Genomic DNA, 23939 nt, shown 5'->3' with positions numbered 1-23939 from the left:
TCCTAATTGCTAATTTTTCTGCTTTATAAGTTAAATTGCGTCTTTGATGATTATTCTGTTTTTTCTGTGCTGTCCTGCTCTTCAGTAGGTGAGTTTTACTAGTTTGAAGTTGCTACCGGACTTTAGTCATTTCTTGGTTTCTATGGGACAGCCCCACCCCAAATATCAGGGCTTCTTCCTGCTCTTCAACCGTTTCTGCTCTTTTCCTTTCACAGTATTTGAGTGTGATCTCAGATTTCTGTGCCTCAGAGTGCTGTAGGAAAGCTCCTGCTTTCTCAGAACAGTTGTCTGTCCTGCTGTGCAAATTTGAATGTGCACGGGTGGACAGACTGGCCCTTTAAAGCCCACAAATCTGTTTTCCTCCTTGAGGAGCTATGGATACTTTTAAACTCCTCTTTTTCAAGGACTGTACTAGTGTTTGTTTGGAGAAAATTAAGTCATATTTTCAAGGCAGAGCTTCTAAATTAAACTTCTGAAGCCATATTTTAGCACCAGAGGGTTGGCTTTGCTTCCCGTCTTATCTCACCCCAGTCTTTCTCATACCCACACACATTTTGAGAAGGGACTTCAGACTCCATCTGCTTGCTACAAATCATATGGGTACATCGTTGTCAGCCCTGCCAGCCCATGGTGGGTCAGAGATACTGAAATCTTGTTTTATGGCCTTTTGGGAAACTTGCTTCAGTCCCGGTTTCTTTTGTGCATCTTTAGTGGCACCCTGACCTCCATCTGAGGACCTCAAGCATTGTGATCCTTAGCACGGCAGAGCCTAGAGTTTAAACCCTGACTCCAGGATGGGAGATACACAAAGCTGACTTAGCTCAAAGTTTCTAGACAAATTAGGGGAGAATTAAACACCAAGGCTGAGATCTTCAGGGGCGGGGGAGTCCTGGAGGCAGCTGGTAGGAAATGCTAAAAAGTGGTTTTGCTGCAGCTCCCTGCAGCATCTGTACTGCGTCTAGGAGGGGAGCTTCATCTTCTCCACATGACGCTCGTCCTTGAGATTGCTTTAGGATGCATGACCAAACAAGGTTTGAGTCATTAGTATTCCATCTCTTTGCTTACTAGTTTCCCTTTTCTACCTTAAATATCTCCTCACTGCCCACCATACTGGCACCCTAAAGTTCTCCCAGTCTAATGGCTGTATCACCCAGTTGCACCTTCTGGCTGATGGCAAACAAGAACTTACAGAGCTTTGTGATAGCTTTTAGGATTTGTCATAGTTTTCCAAGGCAAAAATCCAGGAAGAAATTTGCCGTTATACAGTTTGCGCCACGTGGCTCTGGGAACTGTTTTGTGTTGTATGTCGATCCGATGTCTAATGCGGCAGGGCTCGCAGTGGAGCTGTCCTACTCTAATATTTCTGCTTTCATGCTCAACAATTAATATTCAGCCTGAACTCAGAGCGTATTTTAATTTTCACGTGTTGTGATCGTTATGAAAAGGACTGATGTGCCTCTGAGGCAAAGCATTACATAGCTGCCTCTGTGGCTTGGACCTCTGAAGTAATACCAGAAGTCTCTGCAACCTCTATTTAAAGTTATTAGTTGAAAAGACCATAGTAGGATCATCAACCTTTTAAGCAGCTGGTAACAGGCAGAAACAAAAGCTTTTGTGACGTGTTATGGTAAGGGAAAACTAAGCTTACGTTTCATCTGTGTTGGTAATGGAGTTCTGAATATCTGGTAATTATCATATAGAAATGTTGTGTTTCAGTTAGCATGTCTCTGGAGTTTTACTAGCACGGGATTGTTTGAGAATACCATGAATTGCCTTTGTGGTGGGTTGACCGTGGCTGGATGCCAGGTGCCCACCAAAGCCGCTCTATCACTCCCCTCCTCAGCTGGACGGGGGAGAGAAAATATAATGAAAGCCTCATGGCTCAAGATAAGGACAGGGAGAGATCACTCACCAGTTACCGTCACAGGCAAAACAGACTTGACTTGGGGAAATTAGTTTAATTTATGACCAATCAAATCAGAGTAGGATAATGGGAAATAAAAGCAAATCTTAAAACACTTTCCCCCCACCCCTTCCTTCTTCGCAGGCTTAACTTCACTCCCAATTTCCTCTCCCTCCTCCCCTCCAGCAGTGCAGGGGGACGGGGAATGGGGGTTGGGGTCAGTTCATCACACGTTGTCTCTGCCGCTCCTTCCTCCTCAGGGGCAGGACTCCTCACTCTTCCCCTGCTCCACCATGGGGTCCCTCCCATGGGAGACAGTCCTCCACGAACTTCTCCAGCATGAGTCCTTCCCACAGGCTGAAGTTCTTCACGAACTGCTCCAGCGTGGGTCCCTTCCCCAGGCTGCAGTCCTTCAGGCACAGACTGCTCCAGCGTGGGTCCCCCGTGGGGTCACAAGTCCTGCCAGAAGACCTGCTCCAGCCTGGGCTCCTCTCTCCACGGGGCCGCAGGTCCTGCCAGGAGCCTGCTCCAGCATGGGCTTCCCACGGGGTCACAGCCTGCTTCGGGCATCCCCCTGCTCCGGCGTGGGGTCCTCTGTTCCTGGGCTGCAGGTGGAGATCTGCTCCCCCATGGACCTCCCTGGGCTGCAGGGGGACAGCCTGCCTCACCACGGTCTTCACCACGGGCTGCAGGGGAATCTCTGCTCCGGCGCCTGGAGCACCTCCTCCTCCTCCTTCTGCACTGACCTGGGGGTCTGCAGGGCTGGTGCTCTCACATCTTCTCACTCCTCTCTCTGGCTGCTGTTTCTGTGCCTCCTGCAACTTTTTCCCCTTCTTAACTCTGTTCTCCCAGAGGCACTACCACCATCACTGATGGGCTCGGCCTTGGCCAGCAGTGGGTCCATCTTGGAGCCGGCTGGCGTTGGCTCTGTCAGACATGGGGGAAGCTTCTAGCAGCTTCTCAAAGAAGCCACCCCTGTAGCTCCCCTGCTACCAAAACCTTGCCATGCAAACCCAACACAGCTGTGGAGAGGTATGAGAAAAGTTTTGGGGGATTCATAGAATTTGATGAGTAAAAACTAGATGGAGTAATGAGTTATTTCAGTTTCCTCTGTTAAAGAGAAGAGCTCTTTGGAGGCTTTTGGAAGTACTTAAGTACCTATTCAGCTGGAGGTTGGTTTGTTTGGGGGACTTCATATAAAACATTGTCTTTAATGGAACTACTTACAGATCTTGGTGAGCCCATGAAGTCTTTCGGGTGTCTGAAGAAAAAGTGTCAGATTGATGGTGCTTGAAATGGAGGTTCATGTCATACCATAAACACAGCACAACAACGGCAACACAAGTTTACTCAAATAATGCAGCAGTGGTGAGGAAAATGCCTTTGCAGTGTAGCAAACTGTTTCTTCTCTATCATTTCACTTCTTGGCTCCTCTGCTTGGACCAATGTACAAAGTAGTGATGGTAGTGTCAGAGAAGTCTCCTTCTTTCTTGTTTCTGTGAATACGAGTACATATTGCTCCTAGATGCAAAGCGATACCTGCATTCGAGCTTGTCTGGTGTGCAAATATTCTTACAACACACATCAGTTCAAAAGAGATGGCTATTAATAACATTAGGTTAATAGACACAAAAATGTACTGTTGCTGAAAGATGGATAAACCCACATTGGAAAAACTGTTCTACTTTAGCTTTTTTTTGCCAGTGTTTTAACTGCACAGTAAAACAAGAAGAAAGTAGATTATAATCAAAGCATTTCCATCTTAGTTGTAAACAATTACAGCAATACTTGCATGGATGCCACATTAGAAGAAATTTACTGGATTCCATTCTAATGCAATTAGAGCTAATTTTGTTCTTTAAATGAATAAAAGGTCAGCTAGTAAATCTAGTTTATCTCAAGTCCAGGCTTCAATAAATTGTTTTATTTAATTTGTTGTAAAAGATCTTATCCTTAATGGGCCTAGCTCTTATTGGTTTGCTTGGGTTCTAAAATATTTATGACCACCTTTTTAGATATGATTTGAATGATATGTTGGAAGGGTTTTTCACTGGTTTTTTTTTTCCACTCCAGTGTTATCAAGGTAGATTGCTAACTGAGTTAGCATAGGAAGGAACTAGAGATGCTATCTTTTTTTAAAAAAACAAAACAAAACAAAAAACCACAGCTAGTATAGACTTCTAAATTTTAAATTGACTGCAAATGATGAGCAGAATTTAATACTTTTATTCAATTGCACCATGGTTTCTTTTTGTCTAGTTATTTTTTCTTAAGCACAATCATTTTTTTATACCCATAAGTTTTTAAAAACCGTATCTATTGATGAGGTGTTGACATTCCAGCTACTACCACAGTTGACATAAACTTCAGCAAAAGTACGTGCTGTAATTTTTAATACTTCAGATAAATTGATTCTACATTTAAATACAGTTTTTAAGAAAAAACACGTGGCTTCTGACACTAGTGCCAGACCACAAAGCAGAGTACCACTCACTGGTTGCTGTTTCAGTGCTTCTGTGACTTAGAAGCAGGATATATATTTTTTGTGAAATCAGGTCTCCAGATCTACCTTAAAATTTCAGGCTTTTGCTCCAGACTTGTACTGCATCATATCATAGCTCTGCCATCAGCAGGGAACCTGGAAACAAGACATGAGAAGGGGAAAGACAGGTCTTTTAACAGTGTTTAACTTGTAAACCTGACCTGCTGCTCTAATGAAGTTGCCCCTTATCTTACATATTTTTAAAGCGAGTAGATACGTGACTTTCTCCAAAACCAGATCACACACATGCTCAGATAATTATGCGTATGTGTTTATAAAAAAATGTATATTAAATAACCTGTGGATTGTAAAATAAAATCCTAAAAGGATTAAGGGATAGAAAAATTTTTGTTATCCAGATATTTAATTGACTCCACTAAAGCTTTTTATCGCTTGGTAGGATATTATCAGTCCAAGGCCTAACTTACATTCGTTTGGAGGCTCACTCGACTGCATGATATCCCCATGACAAAAGGCACCAGCATAGCTAGCTGACATCCTTTGTAGGGAATCTCAAAGCCAAGTGGCAATATAGACCAAACCAGAATCTGTCCTGTCGCTTTCTGTTTTATTACACCGAGTTTCTGTGATCGTCCACCTGAGAACTTCTACTGCAGTTAGGTGCTCATGGTACGTATTTTTATAAATAGGCAAAATAGCATGTGTCTGAAAAAATGGAAGCCTGAAAGGATAAGCAGCTTGAGAAAATCTCCACATTGAAGCTATAACCCGACCTGAAACACAGTTGGACTGTTGGAGGAGTTTATTTTTCATAAATTTACATGGTTTGGGTCATCACTGCTACTTGCTCAAGAATTTGTTATTTTAAGTGCAACCACAGCTGGGCAACAGAATTGCACTAAAACAGTTCTTTATTCATACTTTTTGAAATTCTGTAAAACTTCATTATCTAACCTGCAGCATGCAGAGTACCACCAAGTTTATTATAGGGTAATGTTCTCCAAAAACCAGATGCCTAAATGATGGATCTTCTATCTGCAACAAGCTTTAATTTATGTAAGAGTTGAGCTGCAGACTCTCCAGAGAGTGAATTTTCTTGGGAAAACTACACACACACATACACAATCAGACTTTATAAAGGTAATGGTACCAAGGGAGGAGAGAAGACGACGGTATTAGCAAACCCATCAATAGCTTTTTATTGACCTGGTTGAAGACAAGAAATTAGGCAAGGACCACGGTGGTATTCCCCTAAGCTCACTGGGGATCTGTAGTTGCTGCTGCAACATGAATATGTATTTTTTTGAAAACTGCTCAAACTCCCCGGGGAGCTGTGAAAAAAAGCTAGATACCTAAGACAGGACTTTGCTATTAGCTTCAATTAAACTAGAATTCTGCCCTATGTAGTTTCCAAGAATGCATCTTATTTTTAAAGTATCATCTTTGGTGGATATCCAGGATCTTTCATTTTTAATAGGGTTGTTCTCGTACAGATAAATCAGACCACGTGAAGAAACTTTGAACTTTGAGTGCTATTTAGTGGAGAGCTACTCAGACTTTGATAATTTAGATGACTGTCTTCATAGTGTTTGCCCACAATAGCTGAATAATGGGGTTCATTAACCTCCCTGTGTAGGCATACCCAAATTGTTTGCCTCTAGCCTTGGCTCCCTACGTGTGGCTGGGGAGGAAAGGATTGGCTTTTTATTGACTTGTCAAGCCGTAGGTTTGCATTACTGGCCAAGTAGCTCATGACCCATTCCATTTATTTCACTGTTTTGTGGTGGGGAAACAGGTAAAGGAATCCTGCTGGAAGCCCCTCCTTCCGCACGTTTTTATGAATAAGAGCAGTGTTCGGAGCAGTTAAGGCACCGTGACCAAATCCTCCAAAAGACGTAATGCAAGCAGCATGGGGCTATTGTGGGACACAGCTGTGGGCGGTGTTGGTTACCCTGCGAGACGTTGCTTATTCAACAGAAAGCTCTGGAGGAGAACTTACTGTGGAATTAAAGAGGAGGGAAAAAGTGATACTTCGGGGAGAAAAATGTAGAAGGATAAACCACTGCTTGGAAAAATTAAACAATAGAGTCTGGGCAGCAAAAGTCTGTGTTTACTGCAGTACTGATGGGTATCCCAATTATTTTACAGTGTAGCACTTAGCAGAGAAAGACCGTGTTAACCGTGTGTTAACAGAATTAATGCTCTGGGTGTCAATCCAACTTTTGCTGTAAGACGGAAAAGAGCGCCTAACGGTGAAATAATTTTTTTATATGATCAATAGACCACCTAAGTGAGGGGGCAAAGTAATGGGAAATGATCTTGCTCCTCTGCAAGGCTGCAGAGGTGTGCGTAAGGAATTCCAGTGATCTTTACAGCTTTCATAAATCTTTGTGTGTGTTTGTGTGTGTATATACATACCCACATTTTTCTGTTCTGTAGTCTTTTAAATTGTAAGAGCTGGAGGACTGATTTTCAATGCCTTTTTAAATGCTGAATGTGTTTTAATGAAGATATTGTCTTGGGTATGATTCATATCCCCTTCCCAATTGTTCTTTTTTAGTGTAAGATATTGGCCCTGATCCTGCAGTAAAATCCCCATGTGTGGTCTTGTATCCATCCAAAAGTCTCCTTCACTTCAGTGGAGGTTCCCCAGCCTCTCCCTTGCTGCAGGATTGCAGCGTTTACATGCAAAAAATGAAGAATACCATATCCCTTTTACCAAAACAAGTAAATGATCATTTTTGTTTATATTTCTAGAGGTGATTTTGAAGAGTTTTTTCTTCCTTGAGTGTGAGTTATTTCCAACTTCAGATGTAGTCCTTAGCTTTTTTCTTCCTTTTTTTTTTTTTTAATTACTGAAGCCACCCCAACTAATTATTCATCCTGTTTATGGAAGGTGGTAGGCTGTGGCAAATTATTTTCATTTTGCTGCTGGCCACATTGGGTGATGACTCCAAAAGTGAATCCGTAAAAAGGCTTGAGTCATTAGAAAACAAAACAACTTACTGTGAGATTCTTTGATTTTGCTGCTTATTGCTCAAGAGTAAAAAAATTGTACACTGTATACCACAATTAAAAAAAAAAAAAGAAAAGAAAAATACTTCAGGCAGGTTTAGACACATAAGCAAATTGCTTGTCTAAATGGGTATGAGCAGCTGCCCTTATAAAGCACAACAGAAACCGACCAAATATGTGTGAAAGATTAGAAAGGCAGATGGGTATTTGTTTAAAAAATAGAATTTGCTCCATAGAAGATGACTGCAAGAGACTGATTTGTTCTTGTCTTTGACAGAGGTGCTTCTTTTTATTCACTCTTTTCTTGACGTTTTTACACAAAAGTGAGGAAACTGTACAGACCCACGGATTCATGTTATAGTTCCTGGGAGCTGGATGTGGGCAAGAGAGCCGTAAAGAAGTAGCCATCCGTAGACACAAAAGACAAAGGTGGTCCTACCTGAATTTAGTAGAGTTGTCCTGCGAGCAATTGATCTCTAGTTGTACGGAGCCTCCAAGTTCAGGACTGACCGGCTCGCTTGGTTCTTTCAAAAACACGTCTCAGTAACAAGCTGGAAATTACAGTTTGCTGGCATAATTTTGTGGTAGTTAATAAAATTTGTACTCTACACTAGCTCTCATTAAAGAGAGTAGATGTAGGATTGGTTTATGGGCAAGCTTCTAGATCATGCATCCCATAACATACCCCAAAACAAATGACAATAAAGGGCACTTTGCAAGGAACACATAAGAGAAAGTTTGCAAAGAGCTCATTGGCATAAACATGTTTTACCAGCTTCTGGTTTTGCTGTTGAGAGCTCAGCAGAAGGGGATAATGCCAGGTGGTTTTCACATCGAAGCTCTGAGCAGCTTGTTATTGATGATAAGAGAGGAAAGAAGATGAAAGATACCAAGACGCCACGCTACCAGCTCAGTTTTGTTTTGTCAGACTGGCAATGAACCATCCGGAGATGTAAGTCAGAATGGTGAGAAAGAATGGGAGGGAGATTTAGGAGTCATCGGCAGAAGGGTGTTTGTGGTTGTTGGGAGAAATACCCTGCTGTAACAGATACGGAGGGCGGAGGCCAAGGGCAGAACTCTGTTTCACTTAAAGTAATGGAAAAATAAACAGTAGAAAACCTGTAATTCAATTTCAAGAGTGCAAATGCCCATAAACCAAAGGAGTTACCTAGAAATGTCAGCTGGACTGAAGACCTAATGGATTCAAAAGTGGTGTTTTCTGCCTGTGGGAAGGGGGCACTTGTAGCAAAATGACTACAGAGTGAATTGTGTGAATAACTCAGTTCCAAAAGGATGTTAGGAATAAGCATCGTACCTCTAGGAGAAGAAGTCTGTTAGCAAAGAAGTTACATCTTCAAGGCCAAAGACTGTGGAGGTGAAGTCAAGCTTGGCGGAAGTCAAGCTGAATTAAATGTTGTGAAGGATATTGAGCAAATAGGAAAAGAAGGGAAGAAGATGGACCATGGAAATGAAGACAGGGAGAAGATGAAGGATGATATCAGTATGAGCAAAGAACAGAAAGAATACTTCAGATCCTATGTTCATTCTCTACTGAGAACTGGGACAAGATGGATAACAGCAGTAGGTTGACAGTGGTGGAAATTACCGTAATGAATTGGGAAGTAAAATATAGGGACCTTTATGCGCTGAAGTCAAGGAATGGGATAATCTTTCTCCCAAGTTCTAGAAGAACTGGGTTGTGAATTTGCAGACTCAGTGACAGGTAATTTTTAATATATTTCTTTTTATTTTAAAATGCAATGTTTGTTAGATCTATTTTTAATAAATAATAGAATAAATAGAAGTGCTGAAGAAGGGAAGAAAGGGAAAGTGATTTAGACACCCGCTGACAGCAGTGCACATGATTATAAAACAAATTTTGGAGGAAGAGCTGATTAAAGGCTTGGAAGTAGTGGAATAAAACACAGAACGGAAGTAAACCATGCCAACAGGCTTGATACCAATCTTTGATAAGTAACTGATCTTCTAGGCTAGCCTAGTCCAGTTGGCAGTCCCGGCAAGAGACGCAGCTGGCAACAGCTGATTTTTTGCCGTGCATCTTGGGTATTTGTTTCCACCACCAATGCTGAGAGCAGCTGCCTCCACCTCCCAGTGCGGAGTGATTTCTTCTGGACTGGGGAAGCCGTCTCTGGGTGCAGGATCAAATCGCTTCCCTTCCAAGGGAAAGTCACAGCTGCGGTGGAGAAGAGGTGAGACACTGGCACGTGAGTAGTTGGAATAAAGTTGACGTCTGTCCTACCGTTGAAAGAAGGAATGCTCTCTTCTGGGTGAATAGAAGATGGCAAATTCAAACTGGATTTCAGGAAAATGTTTAATACTATCACTCAGGACATTCATAGTGAAGCTGGCAAAGATGGGATTAGCAGAGGAACTGCTCAGCAGTAAGGAACTAGCTCAAAGGAAGATAGCAACTGAGAGTTGTAAGAGAGCTTATATGACCGGAGAGGAGGTTACTAGTGAACATGCTCAAGGATGTATTTCAGGACTGGTTTGATTTAATAATTTCATTTAAAATTTTGTCACAGAAGGAGGTACAACACTGATGCTTTTTGTTGGCAGTAAGGTTGAAGGAGCATGTCAGTACAAATGAGGATCTGATGATTGTCTGGAAAGAACTGGATCCCCTTGAAAGGAAAAATGGTATTTAATTCGGTAAATGAAAAATTGCCGTTAAGGCTTTGCATTTGAAGTGTACCAATAGAAACTTCAGCCAGAAGTAAAGAGCTGATCAGTAGGTGTATCGCTACGGTAGGTGCATTAAGTGGGTGAGGGATCGTTAGTTGATCACAGAACGACAAGAGTTGCCAACATGATACAAGTGTGACCGTAGGATGCATTGCAAGAGGTAATTTTAGCAGAGACAGTGAAAGTGTCCGGGCCATCATATGAGAACCTGTTGACACTTCATCTGAAATGTTATATTCAATTCTTGAAGGCAGCTTGTCTTCAGGAAGGATGAATTGGGAAGAGCAGGTGCAGAGGAAGGCTTGGAGCACTGTTAGAGGGAGCATAGGGGAGCCCGTGTTATGATAGGAGAGGGGAGCAACTTTGTGTGTTTAGTCTAGCATGTGAAGAGGGGATATGATTGCTGGCTACAAATACCTTAGGCAAGCAAACATTTTGGAGGGAGAAAGCAATTTAAGCTAAAGAACAACATTGGCACAAAAAACAAATGGGACTTAATTGGCTATGAATGTAGGCTGGCAATTAGAAGAGGTTGCTGTGCAATCAGAGCGGTGACATCCTGGAACAGGGTAATGGTGGGAACAAAAAGCTAAACCGGTTTTAAGGTGAACCTCAATAAACTTGCGAATGGGATTAGGTGCCACGATGCCTGTAAAATCACTAGACTCATTTGCCCGGGAAGGGATGTTTGCGGGGTTTTGCCATAGTGATGAAATGGAGAATGGGCTGTTGAGCTCCATGTGCACCATTGAAGGTCAACACGCTTAGGTGGAAGTTGTGCCGTTTGTGTGAGACCAGGCAGCGTCCACAAAAATGGATGATATCTTGGAATAAGTGTTCAAAGTTTATTTTCCTTGATAGAGAAGAATATCACTTTGCAGGCAATTTATCACATGAAAATATTTATATTTTTTTAATTTCAAGCTTAAGCACTGAAGTCTTTCCACTTGCAAAATTGCTAGGGGCTCCGCTGGAGGTTTGATACATTTTGGCACTCTGCAAATGCATGAGTTGGTCATACCGCGTATTTGTGAAGCTTGTATTTGCCAATATGACCTGTTGGCACAGAATAAAATATTCAGCAGGGCATAAGCGATAAAAACTAAATTTCCCTTTCTAAAAGTAATATGGGAATTAGCCTACATTACAGAGCTTAAATTACACTGATTCTTCTCCAGGGTTGGAATAAAATTTTCAAAATCACCTCTAATCTGGGAAGAATCTAAACCATATGGAAACCTTCCTGATTCCCCTGGGTGGTTTTGACACTCTTACCCATAGGTCTTCGACTATTCCGTTTTTTTCTGGTGCAACAATCTCAGTTCCAGGTGTGAGACTGTTGCAGTGATAAAATAGTTACACCACTTAACTTTCTAGTATTGAGGAACTTATATCAAAAAAGGAATAGCAATACTAATAGATAATAATACCACTCGTAATAATCCAAGTGAGTTGTACTAGTTTTGATTACGTCAGTGCAGTGATGGTGTCATTTTCCTACATACAAAGACCCCTTTAGCTCCTGCTCCTTACTTAAAAATGGGTCATGGGTTCAGAAAAGAATTAGGACTTTTCAAATGTTGTTTTTCCTTTGGGCAGAGAAACAGCTTCTTTGGAGCTCTGCCTTTGAGAAACAAAGATTCCTGTGATTTTTCACTAGACCTTTCAAAGTACTGATACAGCATTTTTTTGGAGCTCATCACCCGTAGCAATCACTCAGCCCTGTGGCTCATATCCTATTTTTGAAAAGCCATTTCCTTTCGGTGCACACGTCTTTTCCCTGTGTTTATATCAAGCAGTCAATGGGGCTTTCAGCCGTAAGGATCAGAATGAAATCAAATAAATTACTTCCAAAGATAGGAAACCATTTCACACCTTGGAGCCTCATTTTGCTCCAGATGTAACGTGTTACGGCTCATGCCAGTTAGAACTGATTATAAACCAACTGACCTTGTTGCGACACTTAAAATCTTGGTAGAATTTGCACTTTGCCTGCAAGTCGACACTTCATTTTCATCCTGTTTGGGTTTGGATCTGTAGCTGTGAACGGGGTGATTGCCCCGGAGTAATGATTAAAATAGGTTTTCATTCACTCTATCATTATGAAGAAGTGCATCACTACATGCGTTCAATTATAAATGCACGGAGGTTCTGTAAGAAATACAGTTCCTGCTAGCATTTAAGAAGAAATCCAAAGTGAATTTAGGTTGCACACAACCAGATGCACAGTGTTTACATTAATTCTGTTTTTTTCTTAAAGGGAGTGGTAGCCTTTAGTTATGATTTATAGAGATTTTTATTACCACATCTATTCCAAGGGTTCTCTCACACCCCTTCATTCTGGAGGAACGATTTTGCTTCAAAAACAACTTTAATTGACTTTTTATCTTTCAGTGTAGAATGTGTTTGTGATATATTGTCAGGCAAGCAGCCTGCAGAGAAGTGTAATTCTTGTCTCAGGCCTCTGAGTGTGTTGATGGTGGATGATGTTAATTTGTATTCGCTTACCTCAAAAAATACTAACCCAGCCTCAGTTTTAGAGTTTTTGGATTGGGGTGGGGAGGGAGGTGAAATTTTTTCTTATTTAATATTGTACTTGCAGACTTAATATACAAGTGGTGATTTTGGAAGCATATGAAAAGCATACTTGGAAAAGAAGGTATCGAGATACGTATGGTGATGTCCAAAAGTAGAGTTTAAACCCTAGCAGGGACCTAGGTACCAGGAGGATCGAAGCTTTGCTGTAGTGAGTACCGCCTACTTGCAGTGTGCTCTGTGCCTCACTTTTCCTGTCTATAAAATAGAGCTCATAAATCTTGCCATCATTTACATAGTGTTTTGATATTAGGTTTCTCTCCAAGTCTGAAGTAACATTAATTATTAGTCGTGGGACTGCTATTTCCCTTTGATTTCTCCCCACCTCCATATTGCCGTGTATGCAGCCCCTTCTTCGGGACAGAGGACAGGCTAAACCACCCTCGCTGAGATTACTCCATCACCTCTAATGGTGTAGCACAAAGCCATTCATTTCTCCACTCTGGAGTCTGAAGTCTCTGAACTTTATTAGCCCAAGGGAGTGGTAGGCCCAAGCGTGCTCCAAAATGCCGATCTCCTGTTTTGATAACTGAGCTCTAAACCTAAGATAAACAAGCTGCCCTATATACTGAACATGTCCTAATTGCACACTTCAAGCAAACCAGCCAATTGATGAGTGTGTGTCGCCCGCTAATGAATATTTGTAGTTTTGGAAGTAGTCGTATGTGTTATTCCTTGTAGCTTCTGCAGTTGTTAGCAGAGTGGCTTTGAAGACCCTGTCAGGAGAGGAACCTGACTTTATCTAGACCAAGAAACTGTGTAATTTAATTTCATATGTTAGCTGGGCATGGTCACTCTTATTCAAATTGTATTAGCTAATACTGCTTTTAAACTGTTTACACTGTGTGCAAAGTTGTGTTTAAAATCCTACTAGCTAATACATTTCTTAGTCTAGACTTGGGGAGGGTTGACTCCCTGAAGAACTCATAGCAGGGCTGTTTACTTGTTGGGGGTAGAAGAGTGAGGCGGGGAAAGAAGGAGTAACGATGTTTGAAAGCGTCCAAATTACTTCTGCTGTGCCAAATATTTTGCTGTCTGTCCTTCTCCTCGCTTTTATTATTGCTAAGACTTTTTTTACTGAAAGTTGGCTCTCAAGTCGTGAGGGTGACTTTGCAAACCATGCTGCCAACCAAGGTCTTAGGCATTCAGCGTTGGGAGCCAGGGCTCTCTGTGGGAGCAGTGGAAGTAGGAAGGCACAGAAGAAACATCTGAGTTGGGGTGGCCAGGCTGGCAAGAGCCCCAAGGGGCCTCCCACTAGGACTTCCATTGAACCAGAAACGCATCGTGGACATCAAGAGCCAGAGAGAAGACTTTCTTGGTGGGAGAGAACAGTGGGTTTTCAGATGTATCCCACTAACAGGAGAAAGAGGCTTGATCTGATGTGTAGGTTGCTCCCAGGATGGCCTGATAATAGGACTTCCTTCCTTCTGCAGGTCACAGACAACGTAAATTAGGAGTCCTGTACTTTGACTCACAGTCTAGCACGTTACTGACGCATAGAGCCTGACCTCCCAGATGAGGTACCTGACGCAATCACTAGGACATCAAGTGGTGTGAATGTCTTCAGTGTTGCTGATGGAAATTCATCTAAAGCCTTTTAGATTCTGCTCCACTCTTAAGTTTCTAAACTGCCTTAGGTTTGGTTTTCACCTAGTCCTCATAGTAGGTCGTGGAAGGTAGGTGTGATGCTACAGTTGGCAGGTTAGGCAGGAGTACCAAACCCAGTGCCCTGTTTCCTTTTACTAAGTCTGGGTTTACTGTAACTTGCCACAGTTCTGATTTAGTAGTGCAAGTGGCATATCTTGGGAGAAAAACTCTATTATCTCAGCCAAGCATAAATACTGTATAATTCCAAGCCCTTCTCAAATGATGGCTTGGATTATTGACTTGAAATGCAGACGTCTCCAATCATAGTGGTACTGCCTTTTGAATATCATAAGAGAGTTGCAGTAAACTCTCAAGTTGAATGTAAAATTCCCATTGACAGTGGAGCTGGACTTTCCTGGTTCTCAGGAGTTGTTGGAATTTGATTTTCATCATGGTTTTCCTACTGATGTTTCGGGTTTTTTGCTTTCTTAAGATATCCTCCACTCTGGAATGTCTAACCTTTCTTTAAATCGCCTTCTTCCTACAGTCCCATCACAAATCAATTGCACTCCCACAGTTACCATTCAAATATAAATAAGTTAGTTAAATGATTTACCAAAATGTGGTAAAACAAATAGACCTATCCTGTGTTTTGTTTGAGGGTTTTTTTGTTTTGTTTTCTAAAACATCCTTTTCCTTCTCTTTATGTTTCTAATCTAGAGCCTTATAGTAAGGGCTTTTTCTGTCTTGTCCATTAAATTGCATGCACATCAATAACGCTGTGTATCAACATTCGTTAATAAATGTTGGGTCCTCTATGTATCCCCCTTCCTGGTCAAGATTATTCTATACTGTGTATTTACTAGAGCTACATCCTGTCTACTTCAGCTACTCAAGTAAGTAGCAATATTTTAACTGCTGAGTATATAGTGTGCGTCATTTATTTGTCCTGGCTAGATCCACTGCTGATTTCATAAACATTTGGGGAAAGAAATACCAAACTAGCAAATATTTGGAGAACCCCCTAATGTAGGATCTTAAGAGGATGATACTGTCTCTCGGTTTGAAGATTAAAATCAGTGCTGTTCACAGCTGATTAACTTTCCTTTCTAATATTTCCCACAAATTGAGCTAATGTAGTAAAACTTAACGAAACAAGGTTTAGTAAAGCCACAGAGAATATTTATATGACAGAGAGCTACAGAGCCGTTCAGGCTGTGCTGGCGTTCACTTTGTAAAGGCTCGGTGCTTCATCCTGTCCCATGGATGGGTGTAGCAATGACAACAGTCCTTCTGTTGGATTGAAACCCAGCCTCTTTACTGACTGAAAGGTGATGCGAATTAGCTGCGCTATATTTTCTTTATGTCTAGTCGGTGATCAATCGTTGCTTTCTTTCCCATCAACTCTTAACAATCCTCATTTTTGGTCTCATTTTGACAGAGTCATCAGCAAAGTGGTGCCAGCTCCAGAGGTCAAACCTTCCACTCCCGTGAGCCGGCCCAAAACACCTCCACCCGTGCCATCACCGGTACCAGCTCCCGTTCATGTCACCCCTCCTCCAGCTCCAGCTCCTCCTCCTCCACAGCCCACCGTCTCGCCGGTCCTCATCCCACCACCCTCTCCAGCCGTCTCGGCAGCCGGAGGCTCCAAAGCTCCGGTCAGGAGCGTGGTGACCGAGACCGTCAGTACTTACGTGGTAGGTAACACACACTGCGGCATTTTGTCCCGGTGCCGGTGACGTTCATCTCTTGGATGATTGAGCCCCTGGGTGACTCATCCCCTCCAGCTGATGGTCCCTGGACTTGTGATGTTCCTCTCTATTTAGCTACTCTTTGTTCAGCCCTTGCTTCCATGCACGTGTTTTGAGGGGTTAATAACTGGAAACGCTACTACTTGGACTGAATTTTTTTCTGTGTTCCCAGTTCAATATTTAAGTTTCTTCTAACAAGTTCAGTTATATCCCACTCGGTATTTTCTGCTAACTGAGCGAGAGCATTTATTTTTGGAGATGGAGATTTTTTCATAGATGCTTTCAGAAGTGCTGAATTGAAACCTCAAATGTCAAACTCACCATAGATTTTGCTGTCAGTCAGGTCAAGTACAAAACCCTCATACAACATCAAGAATTTGACTTAGCCCTCATTTGAAATGTGGAGAGTCCACTAATCTCTTTTCTGGGTTCCTCAACATACAGAAATTGCAAATGTTTGTGCACCTCAGGAAGTCTGTAGATAGTTCATTAGTCTGCAGTTCATTAGTCTGTTTGACATACGCTCTGGACTTGGCCCCTATCTGGCAGCATTAAGACTTCTTCATTCCTTTAGAAAACTCTCCCATCCAACATGATGCAGGAACAACATTCTCTAAAAGAACATGGACGTACCTCTAGGCAGGACTAGGATTGCTGTGCTACTGGAAATTTCTACGTTGGATTCAATGTAAAATGGAAGTCCGTTTCTGATCATTGAAGAGCAGCAGATACCATTAAGAACAGGAGCAGTGGTGTTATCCTTCCTGACCTGGCAAAGTTCCAGCGTGGTTGGTGACACCTTGCTTATCTGTAGTGGGTAGCAGTTTAAAAATCTGCATTTAGAACATTTAAAACACCCAAAACTTGCTTTTATGACAGAGTTTTCTGTGCTTTAATTGCAACATATGCATGATTTTTTCTCCTTTTTTTAATTCCTGTTTTTATAATGGTTCCTAGTGTAAATCTACCTCTCCGTTTCTAACGGAAAAGGTGCTCTTCTCTTGCTGGACTTAAACTGTTGTATCATGTTACTGGTCACTATTTAAACAGCTGCTACATTTCACTCCCGAGTTAGTTACAGCACGGGAGGACCTCACATAGGCTGTGCCTATCTTTAGGGTGCAGGATACACATCCTCACCTTCTGTATCGCAGGCGTAAATGCAGTGTCACTCTTACGTATTACAGTAATGCCCAGAAGCTTGGAAATTCACTCTGAGAGAGGAGCATTTCCAAAATACTGTACTGCATCCCATTTTCTCCAGTAAGCATTAATAGCAAATAATTTAGAGATTATGTTAGTTTAAAGGAAAACCTAGAACTTTGCCTAGGTACTTCTGGTGGCAACACTCTTAGCACTTTATGGAGGATTCAGAGGACGGGTAGGCTCCAGTTTATTTCTTTCTTTTACAACATTATAGTTGAAACCAGGGCTTTGCTGCATTAGGATCCTACAGGCAGAGAGACTCCTGATGTGAGACATTTGTAATTCAAAAAGCTGAGAGAGAGAGGCTGGGGAAGAAGGGAATAATTAATAACTATTAGCCTCTCGTATGAAGGGAATCCAGGACACAGAATGATGAAATGGCTTTCCCCAAGTCGCACGGGAAAGCTCTTCTAGAGATAAGATTGGAGCCAGTGTGACAGAGGTGCGCAACTCCTTTCTGCAGGGGAGGACAGGAGGATGATTTTATAGCTTTAAAAAAAAGATACGATGTGGGATCTCCCTGTAGGATAGCATCTCAGCCGGTGTGCTCCGATCATTAACTCTCAGCGGTTTGTACTAAAATAGCATTCAGCAATCACGTACTGTCCCTCCTTCCAGGACCCTTGGCTCATTAAGGAGTGAGAAGTTAGGCAATATTTTTAATTTAATTTAAAATTTTATCCTCATTCAGCAGCCCAAGTTCTTGTTTAACGAACAGGCAGAGGTTTCAGTGATTATAGACCACCCTACCCCTCTCCAGCCCCTGAAAGCCTGAGACGGGGTATTCCACAGACAAACATCCCCCGTGAAAAAACTAAAGTTTGGAGAAGTCAGGGTATATGTCTCTTCTAGTGGGACACCACGAGGCAGCGCTGCCTACACCTGGCAGCCCAAACCTGGATGGGATGCCTGCCAAGTGCCGGCACCCGCGCCGGAGGACGCTGCGGGCGCAGCCAGGTCGCTCGAGCGGGGCGCGAAGGGCCGTAGCTGTCAGCCCCGCGGCGTTGCTTCTCTGCAGCACCCTGGCACGGCAGGATTTACCCCACAGAAAGGGCTACTACGGACCTTTTCACGCCGGCTGCGGACGGTTCACCCGCGGAGCAGACGCTTCTCTACCAACTTAAAATGACTTTGCCAGATGTGAGATTAGATGCGTAGATAGGGATGATTATTGCAATCAATCAGCTTTAACGTCGAGTTCGTTTTATGACGTCGCCTCCGCCGTATCGCTGTTGGGAAGGGGATTGTTCCCTGCTTAATATTCCTGGGCTTTGTATTTTCCAGTTTTAAACCACAAAAAAGATTCAGGGCTTTAAGAGGAGTCAGTCAAGAGTGGTGTGCTGGTTGCAGCTCTGGTACATTCCTATTGATTTTTCAGGAAGTGGTGTAAGATGTACAGACCACCGTGTAGTGTTTGGGGGTTTTTTTCCTAAGAGCATTTGTTTGGGGCTTTTCATCTACTACTTTTTAATATCATCTTTGTAAGTTGTACAGATAGCAAAAAGTTACTGCCTTAGATACGTGTAAATGCACAAAAGCTGAGAACAGAACAGTCTGTGTTTTTGAGATTCAGTGATAAAGTGCCAATCTTCATAAAGAAATGACAAAATCAGGGTAATACCCCAGACGTTTTGTACTTTGTATTGTTAATTGCACTTCTTTGGGTGGATTTCGTGACATTTCGCATGTATGTTTTTACAAAGGAACTGTTAAAGAAACCACTTGAAATTTAAAAATACAAATAATGGGTCTGGCAGGATATAAACATAACAAAATTTCATAGAGCTCTGATTATGGTAAATCCAGTAAGCAGCTGCCTAATACTGTAAATGATCTGCCTTTCTCGTTTCATTCACCCTTTAGTAAATTGTACTGCGACATAAATGTCATAAGGGGAATGGAAAGTTACTCAGTAACAACTTTTTTTATATCCTGATCTTATCAGCTAGTTGAAGTTGAAGACTTTGGCTAATAAGTAATACGGCAATATATACACATGGCACTGTATATTTTACATGCATATAAAACTGTTATCTTACGCAGGAGGCTGCTGTTGCTCCTTCTTGCCATTAACAGGGTAGAATTTAAAAAGTCGCGATAGGATAGACAGAGAAGGAATTGTGTCCTTAAGCCCTGGCTGCTATATGTGAATGCCTGTGCTTAGGTCGGGTGGTATAACTGGCTTTACTGGTTTACAGGGCAATACAGAAAAATGCATGCTTTTGTCATCATGTACAGTATAGGAAAATCAATTAAACATAAGGCCGAGCACTTACGATTGGAGAATTTGTAAATAACAACAGTGACTGCTGAATAGCTTTGTTGGCTAAGCAAGAAACTTATGTTTAAAAAAAAAAAAAAAGTCAATTTTGCTGCCTGCTTAGCCCTGAAAACCAGCTAACTTTCCTTTTCTTTGCACCAGATCCGAGACGAGTGGGGTAACCAGATCTGGATCTGTCCTGGCTGTAACAAGCCAGATGATGGCAGTCCAATGATAGGTTGTGATGACTGCGATGATTGGTATCACTGGTAAGTTGCTCTCATCCATCCTTTTCTGCCGTTCCCTGGCAGATTGGGGCTATATTATTAAACCTTTTCTTTTTTTCTGGTTCATGACACTGGGAATATTTGAATGGCTTTGCTATGTCCAATTTAATAATCTGGAAGATGTTTTTATCTCTGTTTCTCTGGAATTTGAAAAAGCAGATTTTAAGCTGCAAAGGAGAGTTACTTTTTAATTAATGGGCACTGGTGATAACAGTTGTTTTTGAAACTGCTGGGAAATATTGCTGATACCGGTAATTTCGTGAGAACTACAGGATTATGAGCATAGTGTATACAGATAGACATTTCAAATTATGAAGCATTGTATGAGCAGTAATATAAATGTCAGCTCTTATAAAAGGGTTGGAAGGAATTAATCACTTTTTAGGCATTTTCTTAAACAGCTACATAAAATCGTAAGGTTTTTTGCAGATGTGTTGAAGAAGCATTTGAAGTTATTTTAAATCTAGCCTATTATACCTGAAAGTGTGCTTAGATTTTCTATTAAAATAACATTTCTTATCGAGCGTCCTTTTGATATTTTTTTTTTGTTTCAAAGCAAGTGGTTTTTAGGTTTCTGTTCGACCATTATATTCGTTAAGATAATGATAATATAATTGCTGCATTAATTTGAAGGCCAGATCCTGTCTCCCACCGGAAAGTTTCATTTCTTTGGCTAAGAGACAAAAGTAACGTTACTCTACCGAGATGATACGATATTTTTCCCGTCCTTCACAGGCCTTGCGTCGGGATTACAACCGCACCCCCGGAAGAGATACAATGGTTCTGCTCCAAGTGTGCCAACAAAAAGAAGGATAAAAAACACAAGAAGAGGAAGCACAGGGCGCACTGAAGTTTTTGCAGCGGACTGAAGTCGTGCGGTCGCCGCGGCACCTTCTGTCCCGACCCTCACCCTCCATCGCCGGCTGTTGGGGTTGTGACTCCGGCGTGAACCGGGGGCGAGGAGATGCTCTCTGTCGGGGGCTGTTGTGTTTCGCAGACCGTCTGAGCCCAGGGGGTTGGATTTCGGTACATTCTGATGCTGTGTTTCACCTACCGAGGGAAATTTGCACAGAGCGCTATATGAATGAAGACTTTGGTAGTTGATGGTACCGCTCCCGCTCCTGTGGCTCGGCAGCAACAAAGATGAATGTTGTAAATACAGATTATCTGTCCTATTCTTTCTCGATTTGCTATTAATCCCTCTTGAACCTTTGCAATAAGGTGCTGAGAGGAGGAGAAAATGTAAATTGCAGTAAATTGTAAACTAGAAGACCTTCTGGAATGATTTCTGTAGTCTGGATACAGTTCAGCCTCTACTCCTGCTGAGCCAGATAATCATAATGTGGAAATAAAAAGTGGCTGGTAAATATTTTTGTGATGAGAATATATGAAGCTTTTTTCCTTGATTTTTAGTACTGACATAAAATAAACACGTTCAAGCTTTTGTGATATATCTTCTATTTTTAAAAAAAAAAGTTTCTATTGTGTCAATTTTTTTCTTCCGTGTGAATTTATTTCGGTGGACCTGTAATATATTTTATACTTTGGTTTTTGTTTTTTAGTCCTTGTCAATGTACCTTTTCATTGCTTGTACATTTCATTGGTGTGTAAAAACACTTCCCATTAAAAGATTTTCACACGTGTAAATACCTGATATTTATAAAGTACTTTTTTTTTTTTTTAATTATTTTTTAGGGCTTGAGGATTTTTATTCTCATTTGCCTGAGAATACAAACCTAGCAGCTATTAAAAGCCCGTGCGACATACGCCTGTCCTTATGGCTTTAAGGGATTGGCGAGATCTGCCCCAGTGGTGCGTGCACGAGGAGTCGGCCAGCACCATAATTAGGCCTCGATTCAGATACTTAAACATGTGGTAACTTCTTAAGAAGTGAGTAATCCTATTGCCTTCAAGGAGCCTGTTCCCACACTTAGTTATACAAGTGCTTAAATGCCTTCTGAATTGAGAGCTTAGGCCAGGGGGCTCTGCACTTTTAATGGTAGCTACAGTGTGTTAATCTGTAGCTGGAACTGAGCTTTTTTTATTTTTCCTTTTTTTTTTTTTTTCAACAAGTGGTAGCGAGTTTGCCAAACCGATGGAGCTCGTGTTTAGATGGAGGAGATGCAGAATGGCGTCGAGGCCCCAAGATGCGTTACTTTGCTTTGTGTATCCGCTTGGAAAGACCAATAAAGTGAATACGAGTTGTATTCCCCTCTGAAAATGAGGGGGGAAATTGCAAAGAAAAAAAAAAAAGGCAGTATTAGATATTGTAATGCAGTGGGTCTTAGAGCTAAATAAAATACAAGAATAAATCTGGAAAAGAATTTATACCTTTTGTTTCCAAAGCAATTGCAGACTTCCTTGGTTAATTTGGGGATATTTCTACTTTAAACCATACAGTGAGAAACGTCTGATGTTTGAGAATATAGCCCTTTAACCTGTTGCACAGATATTAAGATTTATTTTTTAAATGCATCCAAATTGATATTAATGAGAATGAATTAGTCATGTTTTTAAAAGTACCAGTCTAGTTAGGGAAATGAGGCTTTGCTGATAGAACTGTTAAATTGCAAATCAGTGGAGATATGGATGAAATTGGTTTATTAAAAGTGCACTGTTACCTTCTTTGTTCATGCCACCTCATTTATATTCTGTTCCTGCTAATTACCAGTCAAGAAAGTTCTTGGGTTGGATTTTTCTTTTTTAATTTTATTTTGAATTGTTGAATGTTGCAAACCGGATTCTTGTTTTTCTCCACGTGTAATGTGCAGACATACAAAATACACAGTCTTTGGTCATTTCTGGTCGCAATAATAAAGAACTAGCTTTTGGTAAATTGTTTATCCATTTCCTCCTCCTCCCCTCCGTTAATCAGAACTTCTCACATTTAATCAACTAAATTATTCAAGGTGCCACGGGAGGGCTGAACTTTGCCGTTTCGACGGCCGTTCAGGTATTTCTATGCATGCTTGTGCGTTGCCTGCCGCCGGGTTGGTTTCCTACCCCGGGTTTTATGATTTTATAAATGACCCCTGTGGCAATAAAACCAAAGCATCGTTTTCAGGAGGCTTGTGTGGCTGACGGGATTAGTAACGGGAGAAGGGACCCTTCACCTCTGGGTCATCGGTCTGAAGCCAGCCTTGGTCCGTAGCCATGCAGAGCCTGCCTCCCCTTTCACTTACGCTGGTGGGTATCAGGAATCGGTGGGATAAAAGAAAAATCAGCTTCCAAAAATAGTTGCCCCCCGAGCAGCCGTGTGCCATGGACCTTCCTTACGGCCCCTCGTACCGCCCAACGCTGAGCGAGCCCAGCTGCTTCCCCAGATGTTTGTATTTGCTGCTATAACTTCACGGGTTGCGTTTCTTCTCCATAAACTCTGCCAGAGTTAGGGCTGCTCCCTTGATTGCCTGCTTCATTTTATGGTTGGGCATTTGTGTTCTTCTGAATCCTTTTACGATTCGGGTTTTGGACACCACCGTCCCTGGGAATAGGGCACAGCGGGCGGGTTGCAGGTTGGTTTGCTCCTTGGATGTCGTGGGAGAGCATCAGTGTCTCTGGTTTTCCTGCCACGGAGGGCAGCTTCATCCAAGAGGGAGGCCAGCTGTGAGCACTGCCTCTGGAAAACGTCTTATTTCCACGGGTAGTTGGAGCAGAACTGGTTCAAAGTTTAGAAAGTAAAGAATGAAAAAGTTTTCAGCGAGGGGAAGACAACGCGCCGTCTGCCCACGGTATAGAGAAGACGGATGCAATTTTCCCCCCTTTACTGTTGCACCATACGTAGTGGATTTAAGCGGTGCAGTGAGTATTGGTAGTAAATATTCAAGAAAAGAGCGTAAAAGCTATTCCGTGAGAAAAGCTTGTTGAATCCTGCCTTTACTCTGGGGCCAGATGATTATCTGGAGTCAGTTGGGAGTCAGTTGGAGCTGTGTCAGTTTACACCAGCCCAGGAGCTGCCCGCTCGCACAGCCAACGTCGGGGCTGGGGAACAGCTCCATTTATTGTGAAACAAGGCAGGGTTTTTTTATCCTTTTTTATCCTGTAAATCCTCCTTTAGGGCAGCTTGTGCCTGCAGGTCGCTGGAGAAAACGGCAGTGCTGGGTGCTCGCTGCAAAGCGTGTTAGTCATT

The 23939-nt window shown here is 42.0% G+C and overlaps 1 protein-coding gene across 3 annotated transcripts in view; it reads left to right on the top strand.

Moving 5' to 3' along the window:
• TAF3 (TAF3 RNA polymerase II, TATA box binding protein (TBP)-associated factor, 140kDa) overlaps positions 1 to 21264 on the top strand; it is a 119695-nt gene extending 98431 nt beyond the window's left edge. For all 3 annotated transcript variants that reach the window (XM_010581001.1, XM_010581002.1, XM_010581003.1), the window contains 3 exons: positions 15751 to 16006; positions 19689 to 19795; positions 20549 to 21264. In XM_010581001.1, the coding sequence (XP_010579303.1) occupies positions 15751 to 16006; positions 19689 to 19795; positions 20549 to 20663 (478 nt within the window). In that variant the 3' untranslated portion in view covers positions 20664 to 21264. The remainder of the gene's footprint in view (positions 1 to 15750; positions 16007 to 19688; positions 19796 to 20548) is intronic.
• The last annotated feature ends 2675 nt before the right edge of the window (positions 21265 to 23939 follow it).

This window comes from Haliaeetus leucocephalus, unplaced genomic scaffold, assembly GCF_000737465.1.
Source record: "Haliaeetus leucocephalus isolate CR32 unplaced genomic scaffold, Haliaeetus_leucocephalus-4.0 Scaffold751, whole genome shotgun sequence".
NCBI classification, from domain to species: domain Eukaryota; kingdom Metazoa; phylum Chordata; class Aves; order Accipitriformes; family Accipitridae; genus Haliaeetus; species Haliaeetus leucocephalus.
This window is presented reverse-complemented; position numbering and strand designations above follow the sequence as displayed.